Genomic DNA, 27,413 nt, shown 5'->3' on the forward strand with positions numbered 1-27,413 from the left:
GGGGAGGGAAGAAGGATAAAACACAGATTTTAAGAGATTTAATAAAAATGCAACAAACTATGGGGCAGAAGTCCTGACTCAAGTCAACAGTTTTTACCTTTTTTTAAATGAGGCAAACTGAAAAAATGCTAATGTTAACTGGATATTTGATGCTTAAGAACTATTCTGCCAGGGGCAAGGGTTTGGAGGAGGACTGGGAATTTGAGAGTAGCAGGTGCAAACTACTGTACAGAATGGATAAACACATCCTACTGGATAAACATCCTATTCTACAACAAAAAGAATTATATTCAGTATCCTGAATAATGAAATAATATATAAAATAATGAAAAAGAATACAAAAAATAATATACATACACATAACTGAATCACTCTGCTGTACACCAGAAACTAACCAACACTGTAAATCAACTATACTCTAATAACATTAAAAAAAAAAAAAAAGTTACTGAGCATTTTAAAAAAAGATGTGATAATGGTATTGAGATTAGGTTTATGGTAAGACATAAATGAAATTATGCCTGGGATCTGCTTTAAAACAACTGAAGAGAATGGGTTAGATGAAACAAGACTGGTTACGAAACCAGTCTGGTTTCAAATGAAACCAGATGACAGATTCATGGGGGTTCTATTATACCTACTCATGTGTGACTGAGATCATCTTTAATAAAATCTTAAACTGCAATTTTATTATTACATTTTATGGATGAAATAATTGAAATTTTAATAAAATTTTTAAATTTATTGAGACTATCATTTAAAGAACAGTATAAAATGTTTTTATAATAAAAATACTTTTAATGCAAACCAAAAATTACTCAAGTATTAAAAAGCTGAGTAGGAAAACCAGGCTTGATTTTATTTTTCTATATTTTACTTACATAGTACCTTTTTAAATATTTACGAATTTGTTTGTTTATTTGGCAGCACCGGGTCTTAGCAGCAGCTTGGGGGATCTTTGATCTTTAATTGTAGCATATGGGAGCTAGTTCCCTGACCAGGAATCAAACCAGGGGAATCAAACCAGGGCCCCCTGAGTTGGGAGTGTGGAGTCTTAGCCAATGGACCACCAGGAAAGTCCTCATATTTTCTTTAATAATGACAACAAATATTTTCAAAGAAAATAACAACTATAGGAGTTACTCTCTAAAGAACATCATAAAACCCTGACTAAGGGGGCAAATTAAATTCTCAAGTTGCTTTTTCACCTATAGCATAGTAATACTAGCCAGCTCATTCACATTTAGGGATTTCAGACATCTAAAGAAAATCTGATAAATATTCCTTCTTCCTACTTGTCAGCAGAAGAAAGAACAAAAGGAACACAATTCCAGTCAACCTATTTAAGCCACAACAAGTGAAAAGTGTTAGTCACTCAGTTGTGTCCAACTCTTTGTGACTCCATGGACTATAGCCCACCAGGCTCCTCAGTTCATGGAATTCTCCAGGCAAGAATACTGGAGAAGATCCCTTCTCCAGGGGATCTTCCCAACCCAGGGACTGAACAAGGGTCTCCTGCACTGCAGGCAGATTCTTTACTGTCTGAGCCACGAGTTCAGTTCAGGTCGGTTCAGTCGCTCAGTTGTGTCCAACTCTTTGTGACCCCATGAATCACAGCACACCAGGCCTCCCTGTCCATCACCAACTCCTGGAGTTCACTCAGACTCACGTCCATCGAGTCTGTGATGCCATCCAGCCATCTCATCCCCTGTCGTCCCCTTCTCCTCCTGCCCCCAATCCCTCCCAGCATCAGGGTCTTTTCCAATGAGTCAACTCTTCGCATGAGGTGGCCAAAGTACTGGAGTTTCAGCTTTAGCATCATTCAGTGAGCCACGAGGGAAGCCCCTAAATATTTATAAAAATAAATACTAGGCAGCTTAGAACTGCAGTAAGCCTTTACCTATCACCAAAGGAAATCCAGAGTCAAGAACTAGAACCCTATTCCCATCCCAGTTCTAAATTTCTTACCATTCTCAAAGTTAAGAGAGGGGGCTATCTGCAAAGGTACCAGTGAGGCCACACTTGTATAAAGAAAATCTGTACACACTGAAAACCTCAGCCCAAGGCTAAAACCAAACATTCTAACATCGACGTTCAAAATTAATTACTAAATAATTTATTCCTTCTTTCATTTCAATTCAAATGCACTTGAACACTAAAGGTTAGGTATAGGAGACAGAGACTAAAGGACAGTCCCACACCTTGAGGTCTTTGGAGTAGAGAAGACGATCAAACCAATTATAATATACTATTAAGTTGACCACATAGAGCCTTGCTGGGGGAAATCCAGGCAGTGCCACCATATTTCCCACTTCAAGGTGAAGTTGTAGGTGCCCCTGCAATTGGCTCCTTCCGTGTTCGTCTAAGCTGCAATTGTATTACTCAAGAACACATGTCTTTCTGAGGCAGCCCTCAAACAACAAGATGGATATAAAGGCCAAGCCATCTGGGCCCCCCAGAGGACCACTGTGATATCCACTCCAGTTCTCCCTGTGGAGCTGGCCAAGATTTTTACTGAGTTTCCACCACAGTTCTCCTGAATTACCATATGACCAAGCAATTCCATTCTTCGGTATATACTCTCAAAATTTAAAATAAACATCCACCCAAAACTTGTAAATGAATGTTGATAGCCACAATATCTACAACAGCCAAAAAGTGGAACCAAACCTAAATATCCAGATGCATGCTTCGACATGAATTAACCTTGAAAACTTACGCTAGTGAAAGAAGGCAGAAACAAAATGCCTCATATGGTATGATTCCATTTATATGAAATGTTTAGAAAGACAAACCCATGGAGGCACAAAGTAGGTTAGTGGTTGCCAGTGGCTGGAGGGAGGGAGAAATGGAAAGCAACTGCTAATGGATTCAGGTGTTTCCTCTTCAGGTGATGCGAACATTCTCAAGTTAGATGGCGACAGCCAAACAACTTTATTAATATACTAAAAACGAGCCAATTTTACATTTTAAAAGGATCAGTTTTATAGTTTGTGAAGTATATCTCACTTTAAGACAGAAAAGAAAACGGGACCGACTAAAATGAAACAGATCAGATTTCCTAAATTTTATAGAAAAATCAAAATCTGTGAATCCTAAAATTTAGAAAAAAGCAATGAAGTAAGATCTCGTCTATATATTAAGCTGAAATCACTAGAAATAAGAGGCATTTTTCATGCAGCATACCCACATAAATTTCCAATTTTCTTCACTGTATACTCATTCCTTTAATGATGCTTGTTTTCTCACTAGTTTACTTACATGCTGTATTTCCTGCTGGCTGGCTCGGTAGTTTTTCTTGGTTAAATTGTCCACCAGGTAGCTGATTTGAGACAAGGCCAGCGAGAGCGAGTCAAGATTCATTGCTGGTTGGGGCGGAAGCAGGCGGCCGAGCCCGGCGCAAAATCACCATTATTCCCCTTTAGTCACCTCAGAGGCAGGTTAATGCTTTCTTTGTAATCAGCCTGTATCTGGTGTCCGTACAGTGTCTTCAGTTCTTTTTTACCAGGAGTCTTACTCTGTTCTGAAACATGGCACCTGTTTAGAATAAAAAAAATTTTAATTAGCTAATTTTTTATTAGGATTAAAAGAGGTTAAATAACTCTCCATCTTAAGACCTGAAATACAACCAAGGACCTTTTAAAAAATTATGTCGTCTCAACCATTACTGATAAAAAAAATGCCAAGTTTGAAAAATTAGGTAGGGGCAGTATAAAAAGAAAATACATCCATCCTCTTCATAAAAGATTGTATTTTTCGCAAGATGTCCTATAACATGAGGCTTCTTCTGTAACAATTTCAATGATAATTTACACTACATCCTTTAGAAGCCACAAGGAAGTATTACCCTAAAATTAGGGCTTGTGGAAAGAAACATTCATCTGACATTCTCAATCCCTCTTCCCACACTGTCTACAACTTATTTAAAAGATTCCATTTATTCACCTTACTACTTATGTATTGCTTCAGAATCAGACAGTAGTTTGGTTTTAAAGCTGTATTTTAGGATATATGTTTCAGTATTTGAACAGCTGACTTAAAATTAAGGACCCCAGAACCCTTCCTGTACTGTTCAAACTTCTCAGTAACAGAATTTAGAAAGGAAAAAGCAGCAATATAGCTAAAATGACAGGATGCTTATCATTTTATTAATTCCAACCACCTGCTGAGTCAGGAACTATTCTATATTACAACACATACAGGACTATTCTGTATCACAACACATACACCGCCCCCCCGCCAAGTTTTTAAGAATTCACCAAGTACCACTGCTGACACAAGAATCTTTGAATGCAAGGAGCTGAGCTTACCCACAGCTTCATAATCAGAAATCTGCTCATAACTTCATTACCATCAGAACTTACTACATAAGGTAAAGGAAATTCATGAAGATTAAAAACCCCCTTGGTAAGGGCATTTAAACCTTTAATAACTTCTTAACAATGTAGAAAGACTACCCTGCTTTGTTCTGTTTTGTTTCTACCTATGTTATTCTTCTCTACATCTTCCTGGGGAGAAAAAAAAACAGTAAGAGAATCTTGGGGATGTGGCAAGGCATTTTTGTCTATTCTAAAGTAATACCATGCTGCTGCTACTGCTAAGTCGCTTCAGTCGTGTCCAACTCTGTGCGACCCCATAGACGGAAGCCCACCAGGCTCCCCCGTCCCTGGGATTCTCCCGGCAAGAACACTGGAGTGGGTTGCCATTTCCTTCTCCAATGCGTGAAAGTGAAAAGTGAAAGTGAAGTCCCTCAGTCCTGTCCGACTCTTAGTGACCCCATGGACTGCAGACCACCAGGCTCCTCAGTCCATGGGATTCTCCAGGCAAGAGTAGTGGAGTGGGGTGCCATTGCCTTCTCTGAAAGTAATACCATATAAGAAGTCGAAGATAAACTGATAATATCTATCCATTATATGTAACTAACATGCTTGCTATAAATTCTTAGAGCAAGTTGTTTCCTTCATAGTATGATGATAGCATATTTCACCAAGATTGTTAACATTATTAACTGGTACAACCTTTTCTGAAACTCAAATTGGCAATTATTGTAGAAAGTGATTTTTGCATTACTCCAGAAACTATAATTCCACCATTAAGACTGTATCTTTTGATGTATATTACCTCAAGAACTCAAGGGAAACAGATTTTCAGTGAAATACTGTGTATCATAGCAAATAGAAAGTAGAGCAAAAAGTAACTGCTTAAATATGAAGAAATACAAGAAATAAATTATGGTATATTGAAACAAGGCAGCTGTTAAACAGAAATGAAGCAAAACTGTGCAGGAAAGACACTTATTAAGACCAAAAAAGGGACACAGATGGGAATTCCCTGGCAGGCCAGTGGTTAGGACTCTCACTGCCTAGGCCCAGGTTTCATCCCAGGGAACTAAGGGAACTTAGATCAGGGAACTAAGATCCTGCAGGTGGGGGTGAGGACATAGGAATTTTTGTTGAGTAAGTATTTAATAACTACCTCTGCGTAAGAAGGTAAAGTGTGGAAGACTGCCCTTTGTATCTTTAGTTTCTAACATTGTTTTCCCACAAGTATATATTTTATTTTCCACCTTTCTTTTTCAAAGAAAAGTTTAAAGAAAAGGGGGGGAAACCCATCAGAAGGGTAGATAAGTTTAGAATAAGTAGATTACTTGAGATTTTTGGTAAAATATCAGCCAAAGAAACTAGAGGAAAAATGAACAGAGCTACACATATATACCACTGGTTGTTTCAAGAATCTTCACATCCAAGCTAAACCAGGCAGCTTATATACAAGTCATTTCCAGAAAAAAAAAAGTCCAAGAAACCACTCAATACCCTCCCAAGTTCAAAATAAAAACTCAAAGTCAGAAATCCTTGGCTAAGATGCCTTCAGATAACATTATCACCAGAACTGTGTGAATAAAAGGGGTCAAAAGAAGACCTCTTTATTAAAAATCTAAAATGCTCATTTTGGGGGATTTCTCTGGCAATTCAGTGGTTAGGACCTATCACTTTCACTACCGTGGTCCCAGTACCAATCCCTGGTCAGGGAACTAAAGGTCTTGCAAGCTGCGCAGTACAGCCAAATAATAACAACAGTAAAATAAAATGCTTGTTTTTAGTGGCAAGTATAAGTCAAAGTATTTTTAATTTTTATAAGTTGTGTTCAGTTAAAACTGTATTATTCAAGGTCTTTCCTGGTGGTGTAGTGGTTAAGAATAATCTGCCTCCCAATGCAGGGGACACACGTTCAATCCCTGGTCAGAGAACTAAGATCCCACACGCCACGGGGCAACTAAGCCCTCAAGCCACAACTAGAGAGCCTGCACGCCTCAACTACCAAGACCTCACGCTCTGGAGCCTGTGCTCCGCAACAAGAGAAGCAGCCCTTAAGCTGCAATGCAAACCCAGAAGAGCCAAAAAACCCCCCAAATTTGTATTATTCAAAGTATATTATTCATATGAACAGTAGTTACTTTACAATATATTGTTGTTTAGTTGCTAAGTCATGTCCAACTCTTTTTGTGACCCCATGGACAGAAGCCCACCCAGCTCCATGGGATTTCCCAGGCAAGACAGTTGGAGCAGGTTGCCATTTCCTACTCCAGAGGATCTTCCCAATCCAGGGATCAAACCATCGTCTCTCTCTGTGTCTCCTATTTTGGCAGGCGGATTCTTTACCCCTAGTGCCACTTGGAAAGCAGGTTTACCTGTGGTACAGCACAAATCCAGCAAAGTAAGTGTTCACTGACCTTCCAATAAAATGAATTCCTGCTTGCTTTGGCACTTCAAACTATATCTTCTCTACCGACATGAACTCCATAACAAGGGTTACAACTTTTTCGCATTAACATCTAAAGACTACGAAGGAGGGAGTTCCCTGGCAGTCCAAGGGTTAGGACTTGGTGCTTTCACTGCCGGAGGCCAGGGTTCAATCCTTGGAACTAAGATCCCGAAGCTGCAAGGCGTGGCAAAAAAAAAAAAAAAAAGAACTGCAAAGGATAAAAATACTAGTCTAACACACTTTTCAACAAGTCAATCTTCATTACATAAGCAAGTTAATGCATTAAACTAATGCCCAATTAAGCCCTCACTTTATGAGATCTATTAGTAGGGTGACAACATAATTTATTAACCAAACTAGGATGCTTCTGAAAATAAAGGGGTACCATTAACAATTTACACCAAGACAACAGGTATAAACTAGGACATGTGATCACCTTAGCCATCTAGAAGCCTTAGACAAACTGATCTGTCTCTCCAAGATCCACTTCTGTTAATCTGTTTCTAAAATGCCATGTCACTGGTCTCTTACTTAGTCTCCTTTACCAGCCCTTCCTCTTCTGACCTCACAGTACTGCAATCTGTGGACTTCTCTACATTCACTTTCTTGATATACTTCAGTCTTACAAGTGTTAGAAACTACATATAGCAATAACTTCTATAAATTCTATCTCCAACCCAAATTTCTCTCATATATCTAAAACTGTATTATTTAATTTCCTAATGACACCTCAACTACAACGTGTTCAAAAATGAGCCCCTGGGATTTCCCTGGCAGTCCAGTGGTTAAGACTCCGTGCTTCCAGTGCAAGGGACATGGGCTCGATCCCTGTACCTGTTTTCCCCATCTCAGTTGATACCAACTCCATCTTTAAGTTACTCAGGCCAAATTCTTAGATTTCCCATTCACCGTAATCAGTCAAAAAATTCTTTTGGCTCTACAGAATCTATTCATTTCTCACCACAGCTATAACCAAGAATCATCATCTCTCTCTGGGATTACTATGTTAACCTCCGAACTAGTCTCCCTGTTTGCACCCTTGCTCCACACCAGTCTATTCTCAACAAGACAAAAAGACTTTCCAAATATAAAACACTAAGGTCATCCTGTGCTCAAAACCCTCCAATGACTCAGAATGGAAGCCTGAGCCCTTACAATGGCCTATGAATAAACACAGCTTGAGGGAACCTAGCCACTGGTGCTGTTCTAGCCTTCTTCTTCACTCCCCTCTGCTCAGTTCCCTTTAGCTACAGTGGCCTCCTGGCTGCTTCTCCAGCATACTCCTACCTTAGATTCCTCTGCCTGGAACCATCTTCTTCCAGATGCCAATATGGCTAACTACTTCAAGTCTACACAAATGTCACCTTCTCAGTGAGTATTACCCTGTCTAAATTGCAAACCGCACCCCCCCCCAACCAGTCTTTTTTCTTTCCACATTGTATCACCAAACATGGGTAACATATTTGCCTATCTCTTCATATAAAAGTTCCATGAAAGCAGTGATCATAATTATCTACTGTTCATCAATTTATTACAAGCACTACATGGCCCATACAAGGAGTTCACTGCGTATCTGAAAAACTATAAACTGAAGCTTAGGATTTTGCACTTATATTCCGACTCTACCAAAAGGTATGACAATCCACTGAAATTTTCCTAGTCAGAAGTACAATCACATGAGAGTAAATGATAGATAATTTTTAATTTAACTGCCTCAGTAGCTGCCCTATCAAGTTGTTAAGACCCTTCCAATTAACCTTTAGCATCATAATGTGTATATAAATTGGGTCACAATGTCTTTATAGGCCATCTTTATTGAAATAGATAAGTGCAAAACAATAAAGTGTCTTTCAAAAGCTTTCCATCAAAATGTTTAGATGTTAAATTATTTCAAGATCACTAAATCTGAGATTCTAAGATACTCCTCAACTGTAACGGATCTGTGGCCCAGGAGCATTTCATGTGCATACGCAGTGCCTAGTTTTGGTCTCCATATATATCAGGGATTCAAATTGCTAAATAATTACTAACTTCAGGGACTTCTCCAGTGGTGCAGTGGCTAAGACTCCAAACTCCCAATGCAGGGGGCCCAAGTTCAATCCTTGGTCAGGGAACTAGATCTCATATGCCGCAATTAACAGTTTGCAGGCCTCAAGTAAGAGTTTGAATGTTGCAACTAAAAAAGATCCCAAATGCCACAACTAGAAGATTCACATGCTGCAACAAAGACTGTAGATCCCACATGTTGCCAACTAAGACTGGGTACAGCCAAATAAACAGCAAAGTAATTTTTAAAAAATCTACCAAGGACAAAAGAAATCTACCAAGGATATGGCTATGTAAAGATTAAAACGGCAACTTTGGAAGACAAAGACTGTTTAAGTCTATTCTTGGTACTTTTCCTAATATTAAAGATATTAGAAACAATATATGTATATATTCAGTTCAGCTCAGTTCAGTCGCTCAGTTGTGTCCCAACTCTTTGTGACCCCATGAATTGTTGCAAGGCCTGCCTGTCCATCACCAACTCCCGGAGTTCACTCAAACTTACGTCCATCGAGTCAGTGATGCCATCCATCCATCTCATCCTCTGTCGTCCCCTTCTCCTCCTGCCCCCAATCCCTCCCAGCATCAGGGTCTTTTCCAATGAGTCAACTCTTCACATGAGGTGGCCAAAGTACTGGAGTTTCAGCTTTAGCATCATTCCTTCCGAAGAACATCCAGGACTGATCTCCTTTAGAATGGACTGGTTGGATCTCCTTGCAGTCCAAGGGACTCTCAAGAGTCTTCTCCAACACCACAGTTCAAAAGCATCAATTCTTCAGCGCTCAGCTTTCTTCACAGTCCAACTCTCACATCCATACATGACCACTGGAAAAACCATAGCCTTGACTAAACGGACCTTTGTTGGCAAAGTAATGTCTCTGCTTTTCAATATGCTATCTAGGTTGGTCATAACTTTCCTTCCAAGGAGTAAGCATCTTTTAATTTCATGGCTGCAATCACCATCTGCAGTGATTTTGGAGCCCCCTTCCTCCCCCTCAAAATAAAGTCTGACACTGTTTCCACTGTTTCCCCATCTATTTCCCATGAAGTGATGGGACCAGATGCCATGATCTTCATTTTCTGAATGTTGAGCTTTAAGCCAACTTTTTCACTCTCCTCTTTCACTTTCATCAAGAGGCTTTTTAGTTCCTCTTTACTTTCTGCCATAAGGGTGGTGTCATCTGCATATCTGAGGTTATTGATATTTCTCCCAGCAATCTTGATTCCAGCTTGTGCTTCTTCCAGCCCAGCGTTTCTCATGATGTACTCTGCATAGAAGTTAAATAAGCAGGGTGACAGCATACAGCCTTGACGTACTCCTTTTCCTATTTGGACCCAGTCTGCTGTTCCATGTCCAGTTCTAACTGTTGCTTCCTCACCTGCATATAGGTTTCTCAAGAGGCAGGTCAGGTGGTCTGGTATTCCCATCTCTTTCAGAATTTTCCAGTTTATTGTGATTCACACAGTCAAAGGCTTTGGCATAGTCAATAAAGCAGAAATAGATGTTTTTCTGGAACTCTCTTGCTTTTTCCATGATCCAGCAGATGTTGGCAATTTGATCTCTGGTTCCTCTGCCTTTTCTAAAACCAGCTTGAACATCTGGAAGTTCGCAGTTCACATATTGCTGAAGCCTGGCTTGGAGAATTTTGAGCATTACTTTGCTAGCATGTGAGATGAGTGCAATTGTGCGGTAGTTTGAGCATTTTGACATTGCCTTTCTTTGAAATTGGAATGAAAACTGACCTTTTCCAGTCCTGTGGCCACTGCTGAGTTTTCCAAATTTGCTGGCATATTGAGTGCAGCACTTTCACAGCATCATCTTTCAGGATTTGAAATAGCTCAACTGGAATTCCATCACCTCTACTAGCTTTGTTCGTAGTGATGCTTTCTAAGGTCCACTTGACTTCAGATTCCAGGATGTTTGGCTCTAGGTGAGTAATCACACCATGGTGATTATCTGAGTCATGAAGCTCTTTTTTGTACAGTTCTTGTGTGTATTCTTGCCACCTCTTCTTAATATCTTCTGCTTGTGTTAGGTCCATACCATTTCTGCCCTTTATCGAGCCCATCTTTGCATGAAATGTTCCCTTGGTATCTCTGATTTTCTTGAAGAGATCCCTAGTCTTTCCCATTCTGTCGTTTTCCTCTATTTCTTTGCATTGATCACTGAGGAAGGCTTTCTTATCTCTTCTTGCTATTCTTTGGAACATATGTATATATATTGCTCAAAGTATATATGTATATTGTCTCTAATATCTTTTACACACACACACACATATATAGCAGTAAAAGGATTAGCTACCTACATCCAATGGAATCCCACCCTACATGTGAACTAGACATTTAAAATGTAGTTTTGCTATAAACATCCACTACACAGTGCAGAATGAAGAAAAGCTTATAAAATGGTACGTAGAAGTCCAACTTATATAAAATTATTTCACATTTTAAATGAAAAACACTACACAATATTAAAAATTATTTGCTGAACATCCAATCTAAGGAATACCAGGCAGTTGTGGTTTACAGTTAATCCTTTAAGTGTTAACATAAAAGAATATTCATGACACTGAGTGAAAAGCTGCAATACTCTGAATAGCATGATGCCATCACATAAACACATCTATGTTTACATGTGCAGAGAAAACAAGCTATAGATTAACAGAGATTACAGAGAGGCCTTCATTTAAAATTCCATTTTTTTTAAGTCCACTAAGAAATCTATACACGTCACACATGTAACATAACATATACACAGTATTATTCACTGCAATATTTATCCTAGCAAAGGAACGGTCATGAGTTGGTGACTGGAGAACAAACATCTCGGATAATGTACAAAGTATTCTACTCTTTGTTTAAAGCTTTAATTTCTATAAATGCTACTTTTTACTTTGTATATATGCACACATAAACACAGTTGCTTTTTTTTTTTTTTGCAAAAAATACATGGATGGATCAGCCATTAACTAATAAAAAGCTACCTACACTGGAGTGGGTGAGAAGTGGGTAGTAGACACAGGAATCAGAACAAAAATTCACTGATTATACCTTTTATATGGTTTTGACTTCTGAACCATTATTTACATCTTTGATATTTAATAAGAAAAAAACAAAAAGCATAAATGAACCCGAGTATCAAGCTGATAATAAAGAACACAGTAAAAACAAATACTTCAACTAACACAGTATCCTGAACATTCTTGATGTAGAGTGGGATATATTTTTAAGGACAGAAAGAAACCAAAGAAATCTGACTCAACAGGTTTACTTTTAGCAGTAATATTTTACTGCAATTCTAAGCTACATTTATATATTACTGGACACAGCAAATAAATGAATAGGCATCCAGAATCAGTGCAGATCAATGTAGTAAAGACCAAAGTTTAGTTTGACAGAAAACACCAAAATTCTATAAAGGAATTATCCTTCAATTAAAAAATATATTTTTAAAAAAGATAAAAGTTTAAAAAACCTGAAACATTTTATTTGAAATGTAAGTATCAACAGGAACTCATTTGAAAAATTTCTGGGACTTCCATGGTGACCCAGTGGTTGAAGACTCTATTCTCCCAACAAAGGGGGGCCCAGGTTCAATCCTTGGTCAGGAAACTAGGCCCCACATGCTGCAAACTGAACCCAGTGCTACTAGGTCTTCACCAAGACCCACATGCCACTAAGACCTAGTGCAGCCAAATAAACAAAAATGTCCTGAGTCTAATAAAATATATTAGAGTGAACAACAAAAACTATAAGACTTTGTTGAAAGCAAGCATCAGAAAAATAATAGTAATAAATACAGGAAGGAAAGTGTTCCTTAACACTGTTAAAATGTCCATGCAACCCAAAGCGATCAATAAATTCAACATAATATCAAAATTCCAATGGCCTTTTCCATAGGAAAAAAAAATTCTAAATTTGTATGTAACCAAAGGATCTTGAATAGCCAAGGCAATTATAAAAAAGAACAAAATCAGGCCACAACAAACTTAAAAGCTTCAGTATAACGAAAGAATAAAATGAAAAGACAACCTATAGAATGGAGAAATATTTGCAAACCATGTATCAAGAGGTTAATATCCAAAGTTTATAAAGAACTCATACAATTCAGTAAGAAAAACAAATATGACTTAAAAAAAATATTTAAGCTGCGGGAATTCTTTGTTGCATCATCTAAAATCTAGTTTCCCAACCATGGATTGAACCCCCCACCCCTGCACTGGGAGCTCTGAGTCTCAGCCACTGGACCACCAGGTTAAGTCCCAAATCTGATTTTAAAATGAGCAAAGGAACTAAGTGGACAAAGAAGACACCAAAACAGCTAGCCAACATTAAAAGTGCTAAACATCACTAATCCTTGTGGGAAATGCAAATTGAAACCAGGGTATCATCTCACATCTATAAGGATGGCTATCAACAGTAAGACAAGAGGAGTTAGCAAGGATGTGGAGAAAAGAGAAGCCCTATATACTGCTGTTGGAATTATAAACTTGTTCAGTCACTATGGAGAACGTAGAGGTTCCTCAAGATATTAATAAAACAACCATACAATCCAACAATCCCACTTGCATATACATCCAAAAGTAATGAAAACAGGTTATTAAAGAGATATTTGTACTCCTGTATTTACTGCAGCATTATTCACAATAGCCAATACGGAAATAACGTAAGTTTTTGTCAATGGACGAACATATGAAGATGCAGTACATACAATGGATCCTTGAAAGACACAGGCTTGAACTGAGTGGGTCCACCAAACGAAGGTTTCACAAAGGTTTTTATGCTAAATATGTACTATGGCACTGTATGATCTGTGGCTGGATGCCAAACTGCACATACTGACACCATCTACAAAGTTATACATGGGAATTCATGCCCCTAATTCCATATCATTCAAGGGTCAACTCTGTATACAATGGAATTCTCTTCAGCCATGAGGGGGAAAAATATCCTGCCATTTGTCCCAATGTGGTTGGGTCTGAGAACATTATGCTAAGTGAGATAAGTCAAAGACTATGACTTCCCTTCTATGTGGAATCTTTAAAAAAAAAAAAAAACTACCATCAAACTTATACAGACAACTGATAACTGACCGATGGTTGCCAGAGGTGTATGCATTAAGTATGTGAAGGTGGTTAAAGGTACAAGCTTCCAGTTATAAAGTTTAAGTCCTGGGGATGTAATATACAACATGCTGACTATAGTGATTAATAGAATAAATCTGAGAAGTCAGGAAAAAAGGGAAAAAACAGATTTAACAACTATGTGTAATAATAAACATTTAGACTTGTGATCATTTTGAAATATATGCAAATTTCAAATCATTTTGATGTATGCCTGTAACTATTGAGTATAACTCAATAAAAAATAAGTTAAAATGTTAAAAAATCAAACTTGAAAAAACATAGTGGAATGGTGGTTACCCAGGGGGTGAGGGAATGTATGTTTAAAAGGTACATACTTGCAACTAGCAAATAAGTCCTAGGGATCTAATACACAGTACAGTGATTATGGACAACAAAACTGTATAATAAACATTAAATTTATTAAGACAGTAATTGTTCTCACCATAAGAAATAATTGTATGATGTTGACAGATGTATTAGCTAACATTACAAAGGCAATCATATTACATTATAAATGTATCAAACCAACATATTATACACCTTAAACTTACAATGTTATGTATCAATTCTGTCTCAATTTTTTAAAAGCCCTAGAAACAATGATACCCCAGAAGCAAGGAACTCATCTAACTTCTGGATCTTGGTTTCTAAATACTAAGAAGAATCAAGATTCCTTGGAGACATGACTAATTCCAGGATTTTTAAACAAGGAAGACGCAAGGTGAATTTGGATCATCCTGTGACAAAAACGGGAAACACTCACAAGTTTCAGGGGGATAATGTCAGAAAGACACAAGAGCCAATTAAAAGGACTGTTACTAATGCTAGGTCTATTTGAGCACCAGAAGGGACTTATGAACAATGTTTCTATAATTTACCCCAAATGCCACATCACTTAGAAATGCTTGAGGGAACAGAACATGGAACACACATTTCTGAATCCACACTGGTGATCAAATTTACTTTTGGCAGCCACAAATTTCTTTCTATGAATTCTAAGTTCTTCATGTGTGCAGATGAAAATAAAATCCAAACAGTTAAGCATTCTAACATAGTTATAAGATTAAATGAAAATGTGTTATCTAACCTGTAATTGCAGTACGCTACTATGGGTAAAAGTTCCTTCCAATAAATCACAGGGTAAAAAAAAATTGCCTATGACCGTAACACAGGGAATGAGAATTCCTGAATCCATTATCACCCTTAAAGAGGAAGGAGAAGATGTACCTCGTACAGAAAGGTGCTGGCTAACAAATTTTAAAAGTATAAAAGATTAAGTTGCCATTTTGTAATATCCCTGCCCAGTATAAAAACCAATTCAGGCAAGAATCACCAATAATACAGGGCTTCCCCAGTGGCTCAGCAATAAAGCATTTGCCTGCAATGCAGGACGCGGGTTCTACCCCTGGGTCAGGAAAATCCCAGAGAAGAAAATGGCAAACACTCCAGTATTCTTACCCAGAAAATCCCATGGACAGAGGAGCCTGGCAAGCTATATAGTCCATGGGGTTGCAAAGAGTCGGACACAACTGATCATGTACACATCATATGCCAGAAAGTCTTAATTTGTAGGAGATGCATGCTGAAACATTTATGATCAAATACTTCAGTAAAAATATAGAAATGTAGAGAAAATAAACATGGCAGAATGTTAACTTGAATCTAGGAAGACGTTACAGGGTTGTTCACTGTACTATTCTTTTTTCTGTACATGTGAAAGAATTTTTCTTAACAAAACCGGGGATGGGTGCATGTATTACCTTCATAATTATAAGCAGGAATTACCAGCACATGATGAGATTTCCAAAAATTGACTTTGTACTCAAGTTGTATTTAAATTTTTATAAGTATATGGTAATTTTTACAAAGTAAAAAATTCAAGGTAAGTTTAAGCAATTATTTTTAAAAATTCAAAATTTAAAGCCATTAAGACCATTAATTACATGTAACGAAAGGGTAAATGACCTTGAATAAGTGACTGAACATATATGCTTCCCCCCATTTGTAAAATTAGGCCTCAGCTATAGTGTGTGTGTGTGTATCTGCAGTACTCAAAATGCTGATTCCTAGGGCTTCCCTGGTAGCTCAGTGGTAAAGAATCTGCCTGCCAATGATGCACAAGATATGGGTTCAATCCCTGAATCGGGGAGATCCCACCTGTCAAGGAACAATTAAGTCCATTTGCCACAACTATTGAGCCAGTGCTCTGTCTCTCCAGTAGCTAGCGCAGTTGTGTTCGACTCCTTGTGGACTACAGGCTCCTCTGACCATGGAATTTTCCAGGCAAGAATACTGGAGTGGGTTGCCATTTCCTCCTCCAGAGGATCTTCCCAACCCAGGGATGGAAACCCCATCTATACTTGCAAGTGGATTCTTTACCACTGCACCTCCTGGGAATCTCTCAGCTATACCAAAGCTTTCCCAAAAGGGTTTATCTTTAAGGGGTAGAAGGTATAGCAGAGATAAGGATCTCCTAAGCCCTCATGGGAACAACAGAAGGTACCCATCACAAGCACAGTAGATGATGCTCTTTCACCTCAACATCACCTTTAACAGCTAGCTGCAAAGTAAGCAACTGTCAATCTTTTCGGTGGAGCTGCTGGGGAAGTTTACATACCACATGCCAAGAAGGGTAAACAGGCAGACGAAGTTGTGACTGACTGGTCTCCGTGATGATATGGTAAAGCTGAGTCATTGGCTCCTGACAGGAGCAACTGAAACCCTTAAATCTCTTGTCTTCTCTGTTCAAATGGCATTCAAGACAGTTGCAATGCTGCTATGCACACAAATTCTCAAACTAAGGTTACATCTTTATACTTTTACATCATTATTTTTAATGTTGGGCTCAAAATACATTCACATTTTTCTAAAAGTCAGTACTAAATAAAAAGGACAAGCCTTTATCTTTAAGCACTTCAATTTAAAGTTTTTGAATGTCTTGAAAAAAATGCTCTGAATGTATCATATATTTATGTAAAAGTGAAACTTCTTGCTCAAGATGACTGTCAATAATTTGGGGATTATTAAAGTATGTGTAGCTCTTTCAAGCATAAAACTAACATAAATCTTACTACAGAAACAAGATCAAGTTCATTAAACTTTGAAAATATTTTTAATTGGAAAGTTTCACTATTATTATTCCTTATTTTATCAGGATTATACAAAATGTCAAATGATTCTTTTGCAGTTTACTCCACTATACTATACCATAAGAATCATCTTCTAGAGATGGCCTGTACCTTCCTTTAATTCACAGTTGAGCCTAACCATATACCATGTGCATACTTTAGATGCTACAGAAAACACAAAAATAAACACTGACCTCAAGGGGCTTAGCAGAATACAGAATTTACTGCAATGCTTGCAACAAGGCAATTGTATATAAGGAGTGGGGGGGGGGGCGGGGGGAACAGTATTTAAAATGCTGATTCCTGGAGCTTCCCTGGTGGCTCAGTGGTAAAGAATCTGCCTACCAATGCAGGAGACATCCCTGATTCGGAAAGATCCCACATGTTGAGAAACAAGTAAGTCCACTTGCCACAGCTACTGAGCCTGTGCTCTAAAGCCCGGGAACTGCAACTACTGAGCCCACGTGCCACAACGGAAGCCCACATCCCCCAGAGCCTACGCTCCACGGAAGAGAAGCCACCACAATAAGAGAAGCCATCACAATGAAAAGACTGCACACCACAACTAGAGAATAGCTCGCACATCAAGGAAGACACAGCACAGCCAAAAAAAAAATAAAATTCTTTTCTAAAAAGCTGATTCCTGGGAATTCCCTAGCAGTCCAGTGGTTAGGACTCCAAGATTTCACTGCTGTGGGCCCAGGTTCAGTCCCTAATCAGGGAACTAAGATCATGCAAGCTGCATGGCATGGCCAAAAATGATGATTCCTAAACGTCACCTTACACCAAGAGTCAAAATCTTCGGGGAAAGAGAACAGAACGCTGCATTTTAAACTCTGGAGATGGGTTTTTGTGGATTTTAAAGTTACAAAACCACCGATTTTACAAATAGCTCTGGGATTAGTTTAAGAAAAGTATAACTTGACACAGTCTGTTGTTGTAACATAAGGAAAGTCCCTCCCACTGATTCCTTTTTTGGCTAGAGCAGAGACATCTTTGTAAAGGTAATTTGGTTATTCATAGCAGAGGCCAGCAACCTGCATAGTATCACCTAACTTGCTTGCTCTAGGTTTAAATATGGTATCAATAGGTACTTTGAGAAGCCCCCCTAAAAAAGCCAAACAGACTAGGCCCAAGGCTATCAGGTTTACTGAACCCCCAACTTCCATTATTAAAAACACACAGAATTCTCAGATATTCTCTACTAACACCAAAGTCTGACCTTGAAAATTCTTCTCTAAGTCTTTTTTTTTTTTTTAGGCTCTGCCTGTGATAGGCTTTTTTAATTGGAGAATAACTGCTTTACAATATTGTGTTAGTTTCTGCCATATATCAACATTAATCAGTCATAGACACATATATGTCCCCTCGCTCTTGAACCCCCATCCCACCCCTCCAGTTTGTCACAGAGCACCAGTTAGCATCATTCGGCAAATTCCCACTGGCTATTTTACATATGGTAGCTGACTCATTAGAAAAGACCCTGATGCTGAGAAAGACTGAAGGCAGAAGAAGGGGACGACAGAAGACAAGACGGTCGGATGGCATCATCAACTCAATGGACATGAGTTTGAGCAGGCTCCAGGAGATGACGGAGGACAGGGAGGCCTGGCATGCAGCAGTCCATGGGGTGGCAGACAATCCCACACGACTGAACAACAAAGGTTTGTTTCAATGTTACTCTTTCAATTGTCCCTCCCTCTCCTTTCCTGACTGTGTCTACAAGTCTGTTTTCTTTACTAAGTCTTTAAAAGTAGCATTCTGACTAAAAGAGGCTGAGTTGAGCCTTCTTTTCTCATTCCCAACATGTTCTACAACTGCACAGTTCAATATGGCAGCTATGAACATGTGGCTACTGAAATGTGACTAGTGACCAAAAGGCTCAATTTCTAAAATATTACTTAATTTTAACTTATCTTAGTGCAAAATTAAGGACTTCCCTGGCAGTCCACTGGTTAAAATTATGCACTTCAAATGCAGGGGGCTCAAGTTTAACCCCTGGTTGGGAAACTAAGTTCCCCTGTGCCACACTAAGCTGCATGTGGGTAGTGCTACCATACTGGACAAAGCTGTAAAGTGCTATGGCCCATATAAATCAGAGTAAGTATCTACTCTTGCATCCAGAAGCAACCAATACTAATTTTCCCCGATGTCCCACTTTTCACTTTGGTTTCCTTAAAAGAGCTCACTTCATGATCAACTAAACCCCTGTTGTTGTTCAGTCGCTAAGTTGAGTCTAGCTCTTCTCGATTCCATGTCCTGTAGCCTGCCAGGCTCTTCTGTGCAATGGATTTTCCCAGCAAGAATACTGGAGTTGCCATTTCCTTCTGCAGGGGATCTTCCCGACCCAGGGATCAAACCCGCCCTAACTTAAAATATATATCCTGATGTTTAATATTTCTCCAGTAGGCAGGGACTCTAAATTTACTGTGTACAGCTCCAAGTCATTCATCCAAAATGTTGGCTCACTTATTAAAATTCTAGTTATAATTACTGTGTACATAATAGGATAACTTACAGAAGCATAATCACAACAAATACTTTAATAATTAGAATTAATCTAAGCATTTTACCTACAGCTGACCCTTAAACAAGGGTTTGAATTGAGAGGGTCCTCTTATATGTGGATTTTTGTTCAATAAATACATACTGCAGTACCACATCCAAAGTTGGTTGAACCTACAGATAAAAAGAGCCAACAGTAAAACTGCCCATTAGTTGTTTATTGCAATGGGGTTGGTGCCTCAACTCTCACATTGTTCAACGGTCAACTATGTCATTTTATCTAAACCTGGTAACTTGTTGAGAAAGGTATTATCCCAACTTTAAAGAGAAATAGCTGAACTTGCAGCTACTAAGTAGAAGAATTATGACACAGTTATAATAGGGCAGGAGATACAGGATTTAAAAAACACAACTTGTATTATAACTTCCAAATAAGTATTTTAAAGAATCTAATTGTTTTAATGCCATTTCCTGATATAAGTATCACCAATCTTAAAGAAAGTGATGAAAAATAAGAGCTTCAGCATATGCCGCACAGTGTGGCCAAAAAGTAAAAAAGTAGGATAACTAAATTTGAATTTCAGATAAATAATAATACATCATAAAAAAAAAAAAAAGAGAGAGCTTTAGGCCCCTAAGCCCCCCTATCTCTGCACTTTGTCTTTTAATTGATTCCTTCTTCACCCAGGAAATGACCAACTCTTTAAAAAACTTACTCAGAACTGCCTGGGATCCACCAAAAGGGCACTGGTTAAGCAAATCAAAAAATGGAATATTATGTAACACTAAAAAAAAAAGAGGAGCTACCTAGAAAGACTGGAAATATCTATTAGGGGATAAAAGCAAGCTACATGTGTGTATATGTCCTTATATGCGGACTATCTAGAAGAATACAAACAGTAACCATACATGAAAAGTCAGACGAAGGAAGCTAAGATGGGAATTAACCTTTTGGAGAACATAGGCAAAACACTCTCCGACATACAGCACAGCAGGATCCTCTATGACCCACCTCCCAGAATATTGGAAATAAAAGCAAAAATAAACAAATGGGACCTAATTAAACTTAAAAGCTTCTGCACAACAAAGGAAACTATTAGCAAGGTGAAAAGGCAGCCTTCAGAATGGGAGAAAATAATAGCAAATGAAGCAACGGACAAACAACTAATCTCAAAAATATACAAGCAACTCCTACAGCTCAACTCCAGAAAAATAAATGACCCAATCAAAAAATGGGCCAAAGAACTAAATAGACATTTCTCCAAAGACGACATACAGATGGCTAACAAACACATGAAAAGATGCTCAACATCACTCATTATCAGAGAAATGCAAATCAAAACCACTATGAGGTACCATTTCACGCCAGTCAGAATGGCTTCGATCCAAAAGTCTACAAGCAATAAATGCTGGAGAGGATGTGGAGAAAAGGGAACCCTCTTACACTGTTGGTGGGAATGCAAACTAGTACAGCCACTATGGAGAACAGTGTGGAGATTCCTTTAAAAACTGGAAATAGAACTGCCTTATGATCCAGCAATCCCACTGCCGGGCATACACACTGAGGAAACCAGAAGGGAAAGAGACACGTGTACCCCAATGCTCATCGCAGCACTGTTTGTAATAGCCAGGACATGGAAGCAACCTAGATGTCCATCAGCAGATGAATGGATAAGAAAGCTGTGGTACATATACACAATGGAGTATTACTCAGCCATTAAAAAGAATACATTTGAATCAGTTCTAATGAGGTGGATGAAACTGGAGCCTATTATACAGAGTGAAGTAAGCCAGAAAGAAAAACACCAATACAGTATACTAACGCATATATATGGAATTTAGAAAGATGGTAACAATAACCCTGTGTACGAGACAGCAAAAGAGACACTAATGTATAGAACAGTCTTATGGACTCTGTAGGAGAGGGAGAGGGTGGGAAGATTTGGGAGCATGGCATTGAAACATGTATACTATCATGTATGAAACGAGTCGCCAGTCCAGGTTCAATGCACGATACTGGATGCTTGGGGCTGGTGCACTGGGATGACCCAGAGGGGTGGTATGGGAAGGGAGGAGGGAGGAGGGTTCAGGATGGGGAACACATGTATACCTGTGGCGGATTCATTTCGATATTTGGCAAAACTAATACAATATTGTAAAGTTTAAAAATAAAATAAAATTAAAAATTGTTAGAGTAAAAATAAAATAAAATAAAATTTCCCTGAAAAAAAAAAAAATTAATTTTCAAAAACAAAAGGTCAATAAAAGTTTATTGCATATTCCAAGATTCTCTATACAGAAATCCCAATCTACAGAGGTCTGAACCTCATTCCCTGTGCAGAAAAGAGTTAATTTAACAGAGAAGGCCTGAGACTGCTTCTCCTTAGGAAGACTTGCCAGGTTGGCTCTTTGCTGTTGTCAGTACTTGGATTTTGAGAGAATTCCCATTCCCAGAATGAGGCTCACTGTGCCTAAACTGTACCCAAAAAAGTGGCTTATACTGAACAGCTGTTTTCCCTCTGGGAATCTGGAATTTTTCTATGTGGTAGGCAGAAGGTGCCTTCATGACCAACCGAGGCACTGAGTCTCTACGAGCTTCCTTGCCAGCCAACATTTCATACACATGTGTTGTCACAAGTGCTAGAGGAATTAAGTGAGTCCTGCGTGACTCCCACTGGGAGAGGCTCAGGCACAGGAGAACAAGCCCTAGTTTTCTTTGACTGTTGTTTAACCACTAAGTTGTGTCCGACTCTTTTCCAACCTCAAAGACTGTACGCCGGCAGGCTCCTCTGTCCATGGGATTTCCCAGGCAAGAATACTGGAATGGGTCACCATTTCCTTCTCCAGGGAATATTCCTGATCCAGGGATGAAATCTGCATATCCTGCATTGGCAGGTGGACTCAGCATGTTTGCTTTCCTGATTTTGCTTTGTATTCTTGTAATAAATCACAGCCCTGAGTAGAGCCATATGCCAAGTCCTGTGAGTACTTCTACAAAATTACTGTACACCCACCTCCCAACACATTCATTCTGTTACTAGCCAAGAAGAAATGCCTTCTGAAGGTAAGTGGACTCAATTTGTGGGTCTCTTCTCTAGAATGTGCAGAATCCATTTGAGAATTTTACATTTTATCATAAAGACAATTCTGGAAGCTATTTGGATTGGCTGAGATACATGAAAGACATGGAGGTCAACTGTAACTGAAGTAAACTTAGTGAGGGAGAGAGTAAGTTGGCAGGGGGAAGGTGGAATATTTGAGAAGGTACAGGGCAGGGCTAATGATGAAAGGACTTTCTTTGGCTTTTACTAAAGACAGATGGAGAATCAATTAACAGTTTGAACGGAAGACACGACCTTAGTTTTAAAACTGTAAGAATCACTCTAGATGATGAGAATAAACCAAAGGGGAGCCAAGGGTAGAAAGCAAAGTAGATAATAGCACATTAAGAGAATTAGTGACTAAAACCCAAACACAGAAGAACTCTAAAAAGCTATACACATATCCCAAAACTAGGTCAGTATATTAAAGCAATTTATCATACCAACATTTTGTAGTTGCCAAAGTCCTTGAGGGCTTACTGATTGGGAAAAGACAAAAATCAAAATGAAATACTTTCAAGGAATTTTTAAATTTTACCTTTGGACAGACAATCTCAACTGCTGTAACCTCTAGCATAACTGTTTGAAAAGGGAAGAGGATTATTCCTAAAATACTCATGCCATAATAGTGACTATTTATACATGGTATACATATCTCTTCATTACCTAAAGAACAAAGAGCACCAGCATAAATAATTCAAATTGTGGACACCCCCAAATTATGTATTTCCAGGCTTAGAAAGATTTAGTGTAAAACTTTCTTAGAACCCACCTGGCAAGGAATAAGGAAATATTCAAGGGTATAAGAGTCGACAGGTAATAAATTGGTTTGAAATGAAAGCTCTGCCAAGGATAAAAACAAATTGATCAAGAGCTGACTTACTTCATAACTATGTCACTTCAAATATGCCAATTTTACTCAAGGCAATGGAACCTTAATACTAACTCAAAAAACATTTAATAGCCTTGTGTGGATAGCTTCGCAATTTTATTTATTTTATGGCCACACAGCACATGGGATCTTAGTTTCCCAACCAGAGACTGAACCAGCACTTCCTGAAGTAGAAGCATAAAGTCTCAACCACTGGACCACCAGGAAAGTCTCTTCACACTTTTAATAGAATACAATCCATATATCAGCATATGCTATGCTATGCTATGTCAAGTCGCTTCAGTCGTGTCCAACTCTGCGACCCCACAGACAGCAGCCCACCAGGCTCCGCCATCCCTGGGATTCTCCAGGCAAGAATACTGGAGTGGGTTGCCATTTCCTTCTCCAATGCATGAAAGAGAAAAGTGAAAGTGAAGTCATTCAGTCGTGTCCGACTTTTAGCGACCCCATGGACTGCAGCCTACCAGGCTCCTCTGTCCATGGGATTTTCCAGGCAAGAGTACTGGAGTGGGGTGCCATTGCCTTCTCCAATATATATATCAGCATACTTTAAACAACTGTTAGTGTTAGCAAAAAACAATTTATTTATAAAAATGGAAAAAGTGAAAAGATCTCAAAAAGCATGCTTACTCCAAAATCAGAAAAGAATCAGTTCTTGATCTGAAACCAAATATTCAGAAGCATCTTCCCAGTAACATGTGCAAAATTACAAAGCTATGCCATATATTTAAGACTGCTAAAAAAATTAGAGAACTCTTCTTAGAGCTATACCTTAAAACTCTAACTACACCAAGAGAAAACTTACTCAAATATCTGTCACAATTCAATTTACAGTGAAGAACATTTAAAAATTTATGTAAAAAAAAAAATTTTTTTAAAGCTGCTCATCCTTTGAAGGCCTCAAAAGAAATGCAAGTTTATTACACTGAAGTTCAATAATGCCTACTTTCAATAACTGTAAGAGAAAAGACTATCTTTCTGTCATACTTGAGTTTTATATTTTTCACACTGAAGAGATGAAAAACTCAAATCTTGTATCTTGTCCTCCAAAAATTAGTGGTTGATCATAGATTATCCTCACCTTTTTGATGAACGATCAAAGTCTTCCTTGTACTTTAGCAGTATGGCAAGACAGAACCAACAGTAGGCCAGAGTAGGAAAACCTGGTCTAACACTAATCTAAGGAAGTCACTTCAATTTCCTGGGCTTCAATTTTCTAAACATACCATTAATTCTGTATGACTAGATTTCAAAGTTTAACTTTCCAAAAGATGTCAACTGAATTGTAAGTATATATAGCTTGAAGAGAAACAGCCTGTGCCCTCAAAGAACAAAAACCAGGGTGTATGGTTTTCCAAGAACGCCGTGTTCCGTGTTCTATAAATCTACCCAAGTGTAACAAATGGAAGCATTATTCAATTACAACTCAGGACAACTGTATGTGTTTGGAGAATGAGAGACTCCTTACCTACTACAAAGTAGGATAGAAAACTTACAAATCAATATATGGTACAGGTAAGTGAAACTAGCCAAGAGGAAGAAGAAATTAATTTGCTTAGGGAAATCAGGGAAAAGATTATAGACGGTACATGTGAATACAAATTGGAATGGTAATATTTTGTTAACTACAGATGATGACACTCCAGACAATAGGGGCACCACTCTGCAACAATCTTTTAACTACACCATATTAGTAACTTTGCTATGAGTACAGAGGAATCAATACTTACACAGTGATAGGTCAAGGTACTGAAAAACTTGAGTACAGAATGCCTAGATTCAAACCAATGACTTGGTAGACAATTTGTCATTAATATAAAGAACTAACTGTATTCCTGGAATCATTTACATTTTCATGTATTATTTATGTAATAAAGAAATCCAATAAAAGATACTGGAGATCAGTTAGAAAGATAATGAAAAAATGACAGGGTCTGAAACAAAGAAGGAACTACTCTGATTATGAGTTCACAAAAAAAATAACAGTAACGCTGCATTTCAAACCTAAGAGCTCTAAATCCAAGGTGACAAACTTTCAAACTAATTATCTAAAAGGGGAAGTGTTGAGCTCTTAATATGAAGCTTAAGAGCAACAAAATGGTATCTTTCAAAATAATGCTTTCACTTTACATTTCATATAATTAGTCCACCACCACAAAACAAAAACACAAAAACCCACAAGAACAAAACCTACACCTCCACCGCAGACACTTCAACATATCCTTCAACATTCTAATTTAGCCTAGAGGCAGAAATGCATTTTTTTTCCCCAGAAATGCATTGCTCAAACCTATACTCCATACTCCCAAAGGCTGTATTTCCTTCAAATCTCAACACAGGATTTCAAATTAAGTCTACATATCTACTGACTTCTCAAATGAGTTTTTCAATGAATAATTTTATTCGCTTTGCTACATTCTTGCAAATACATGAATGAAAAGTACCTTAAAATTAACTATTGTGTACATAAAGGATGCAAAGGTTTTGAGCCCATTTTAGCTTTGAAATATGCTTCTTAAAAATTGTAAGCAAATAGGAAAGGAACTGCAGGATCTTTCTTTATATAAGGTCTTAAAATAAGACTCAGTAGGATGCCATTTTGAAACTTCCCAGCAGGAAGTTCAGTTTGGACAGAGGGCCAGTTAAATGCTTTGACCAATATTTTTTAAATGACTTACAAGTTAGTTTTGCTCTCTTACCAAAAAAAAAAAAAAAAACCAAGTTTATGACTGGTATTGCTGCTGCTGCTGCTAAGTCGCTTCAGTCGTGTCCGACCCTGTGTGACCCCAGAGACGGCAGCCCAGCAGGCTCCCCCATCCCTGGGATTCTCCGGGGAAGAACACTGGAGTGGGTTGCCATTTCCTTCTACAATACATGAAAGTGAAAAGTGAAAGTGAAGCCGCTCAGTTGTGTCAGACTCTTAGCGACCCCATGGACTGCAGCCCACCAGGCTCCTCCGTCCATGGGATTCTCCAGGCAAGAGTGGGGTGCCATTGCCTTCTCTAAATTTTGTTAGTTCAAGAATCATAAACATCTTACCAAAAATAAGTATCTTGAAACATCTGGGCATCCAATTTACTGTAGACAAATTCTCTTCCATAGTATTGAGTAACAAAGATTTGTTACATGGTAGAATGAAATAAAGATTCAAGTTCATAAATTCATAAACTTAAGTTGGTTAAAAAGAAACTTCTCATAACTAGATCAGGATCTAACCAAAAACATACTTGGAAAAAGCAACACTCAAGGATAATTTGCTATTAGTCTTTAAGCATGTTGTCAAGAAATAAGCATTTCCTCTTCTGTCCTCCGAGTTTTTTTTCTTTTTAAATGACTTAACCCAAAGTTAGGAGATTACAGTACTTAGCAGACAAGATCCATATTAAAGAGACCAGTACTTAAAACCCCAGCAGAAATCTAAGAGACTATATTTCTCTCTGGCTAAGCCAGAGATCCATTTGAGTTAGGAACCAAAAGCATTTCATTTCTGTTCCACAATAATGCCAGAAAAGGGTGCCTTAAAACTGCTAAAATTACAATCTTAGGCAAGAAAGGGTAAGATGTTGTTATTGATGGTCAAATTTCTGCCTTGTTTCCACGGAAGGAATTGGGACCCTTCACTTGTTGAAAAGGGACCAACTCTCCAAACAAGTTTTATTAGCATGCTACCATTTCAAAGCACAACTAGATGCCTACGTTATGCATCATTGGCTCATTTTCTTCTTAGACAAGGTAACAATTTGGAATGTCCTAAAACAGGATAATTTAAACTGTTACCAAATATCTTATTGAGAGCTAAAATACTACACTGCCAAATCTCTGGAAGGATAGACATGACAACCTGAGGATATTA

General features: G+C 38.3%; 1 protein-coding gene across 9 annotated transcripts in view; it reads right to left on the reverse strand.

Annotated features, from left to right (window-relative positions):
• The window catches only part of CNOT1 (CCR4-NOT transcription complex subunit 1), an 82,991-nt gene that overhangs the window by 54,138 nt on the left and 1,440 nt on the right, over positions 1-27,413 (reverse strand). For 8 of the 9 annotated variants that reach the window (XM_019978866.2, XM_070770674.1, XM_019978867.2 and 5 more), the window contains exon 2: positions 3,262-3,537. In XM_019978866.2, the coding sequence (XP_019834425.1) occupies positions 3,262-3,363 (102 nt within the window). In that variant the 5' untranslated portion in view covers positions 3,364-3,537. Of the gene's footprint in view, positions 1-3,261; positions 3,538-19,635; positions 20,058-27,413 lie in introns of those variants that run through there. The other variant, XM_070770673.1, reaches the window with a different exon arrangement.

Source organism: Bos indicus, chromosome 18, assembly GCF_029378745.1.
Source record: "Bos indicus isolate NIAB-ARS_2022 breed Sahiwal x Tharparkar chromosome 18, NIAB-ARS_B.indTharparkar_mat_pri_1.0, whole genome shotgun sequence".
NCBI classification, from domain to species: Eukaryota; Metazoa; Chordata; class Mammalia; order Artiodactyla; family Bovidae; genus Bos; species Bos indicus.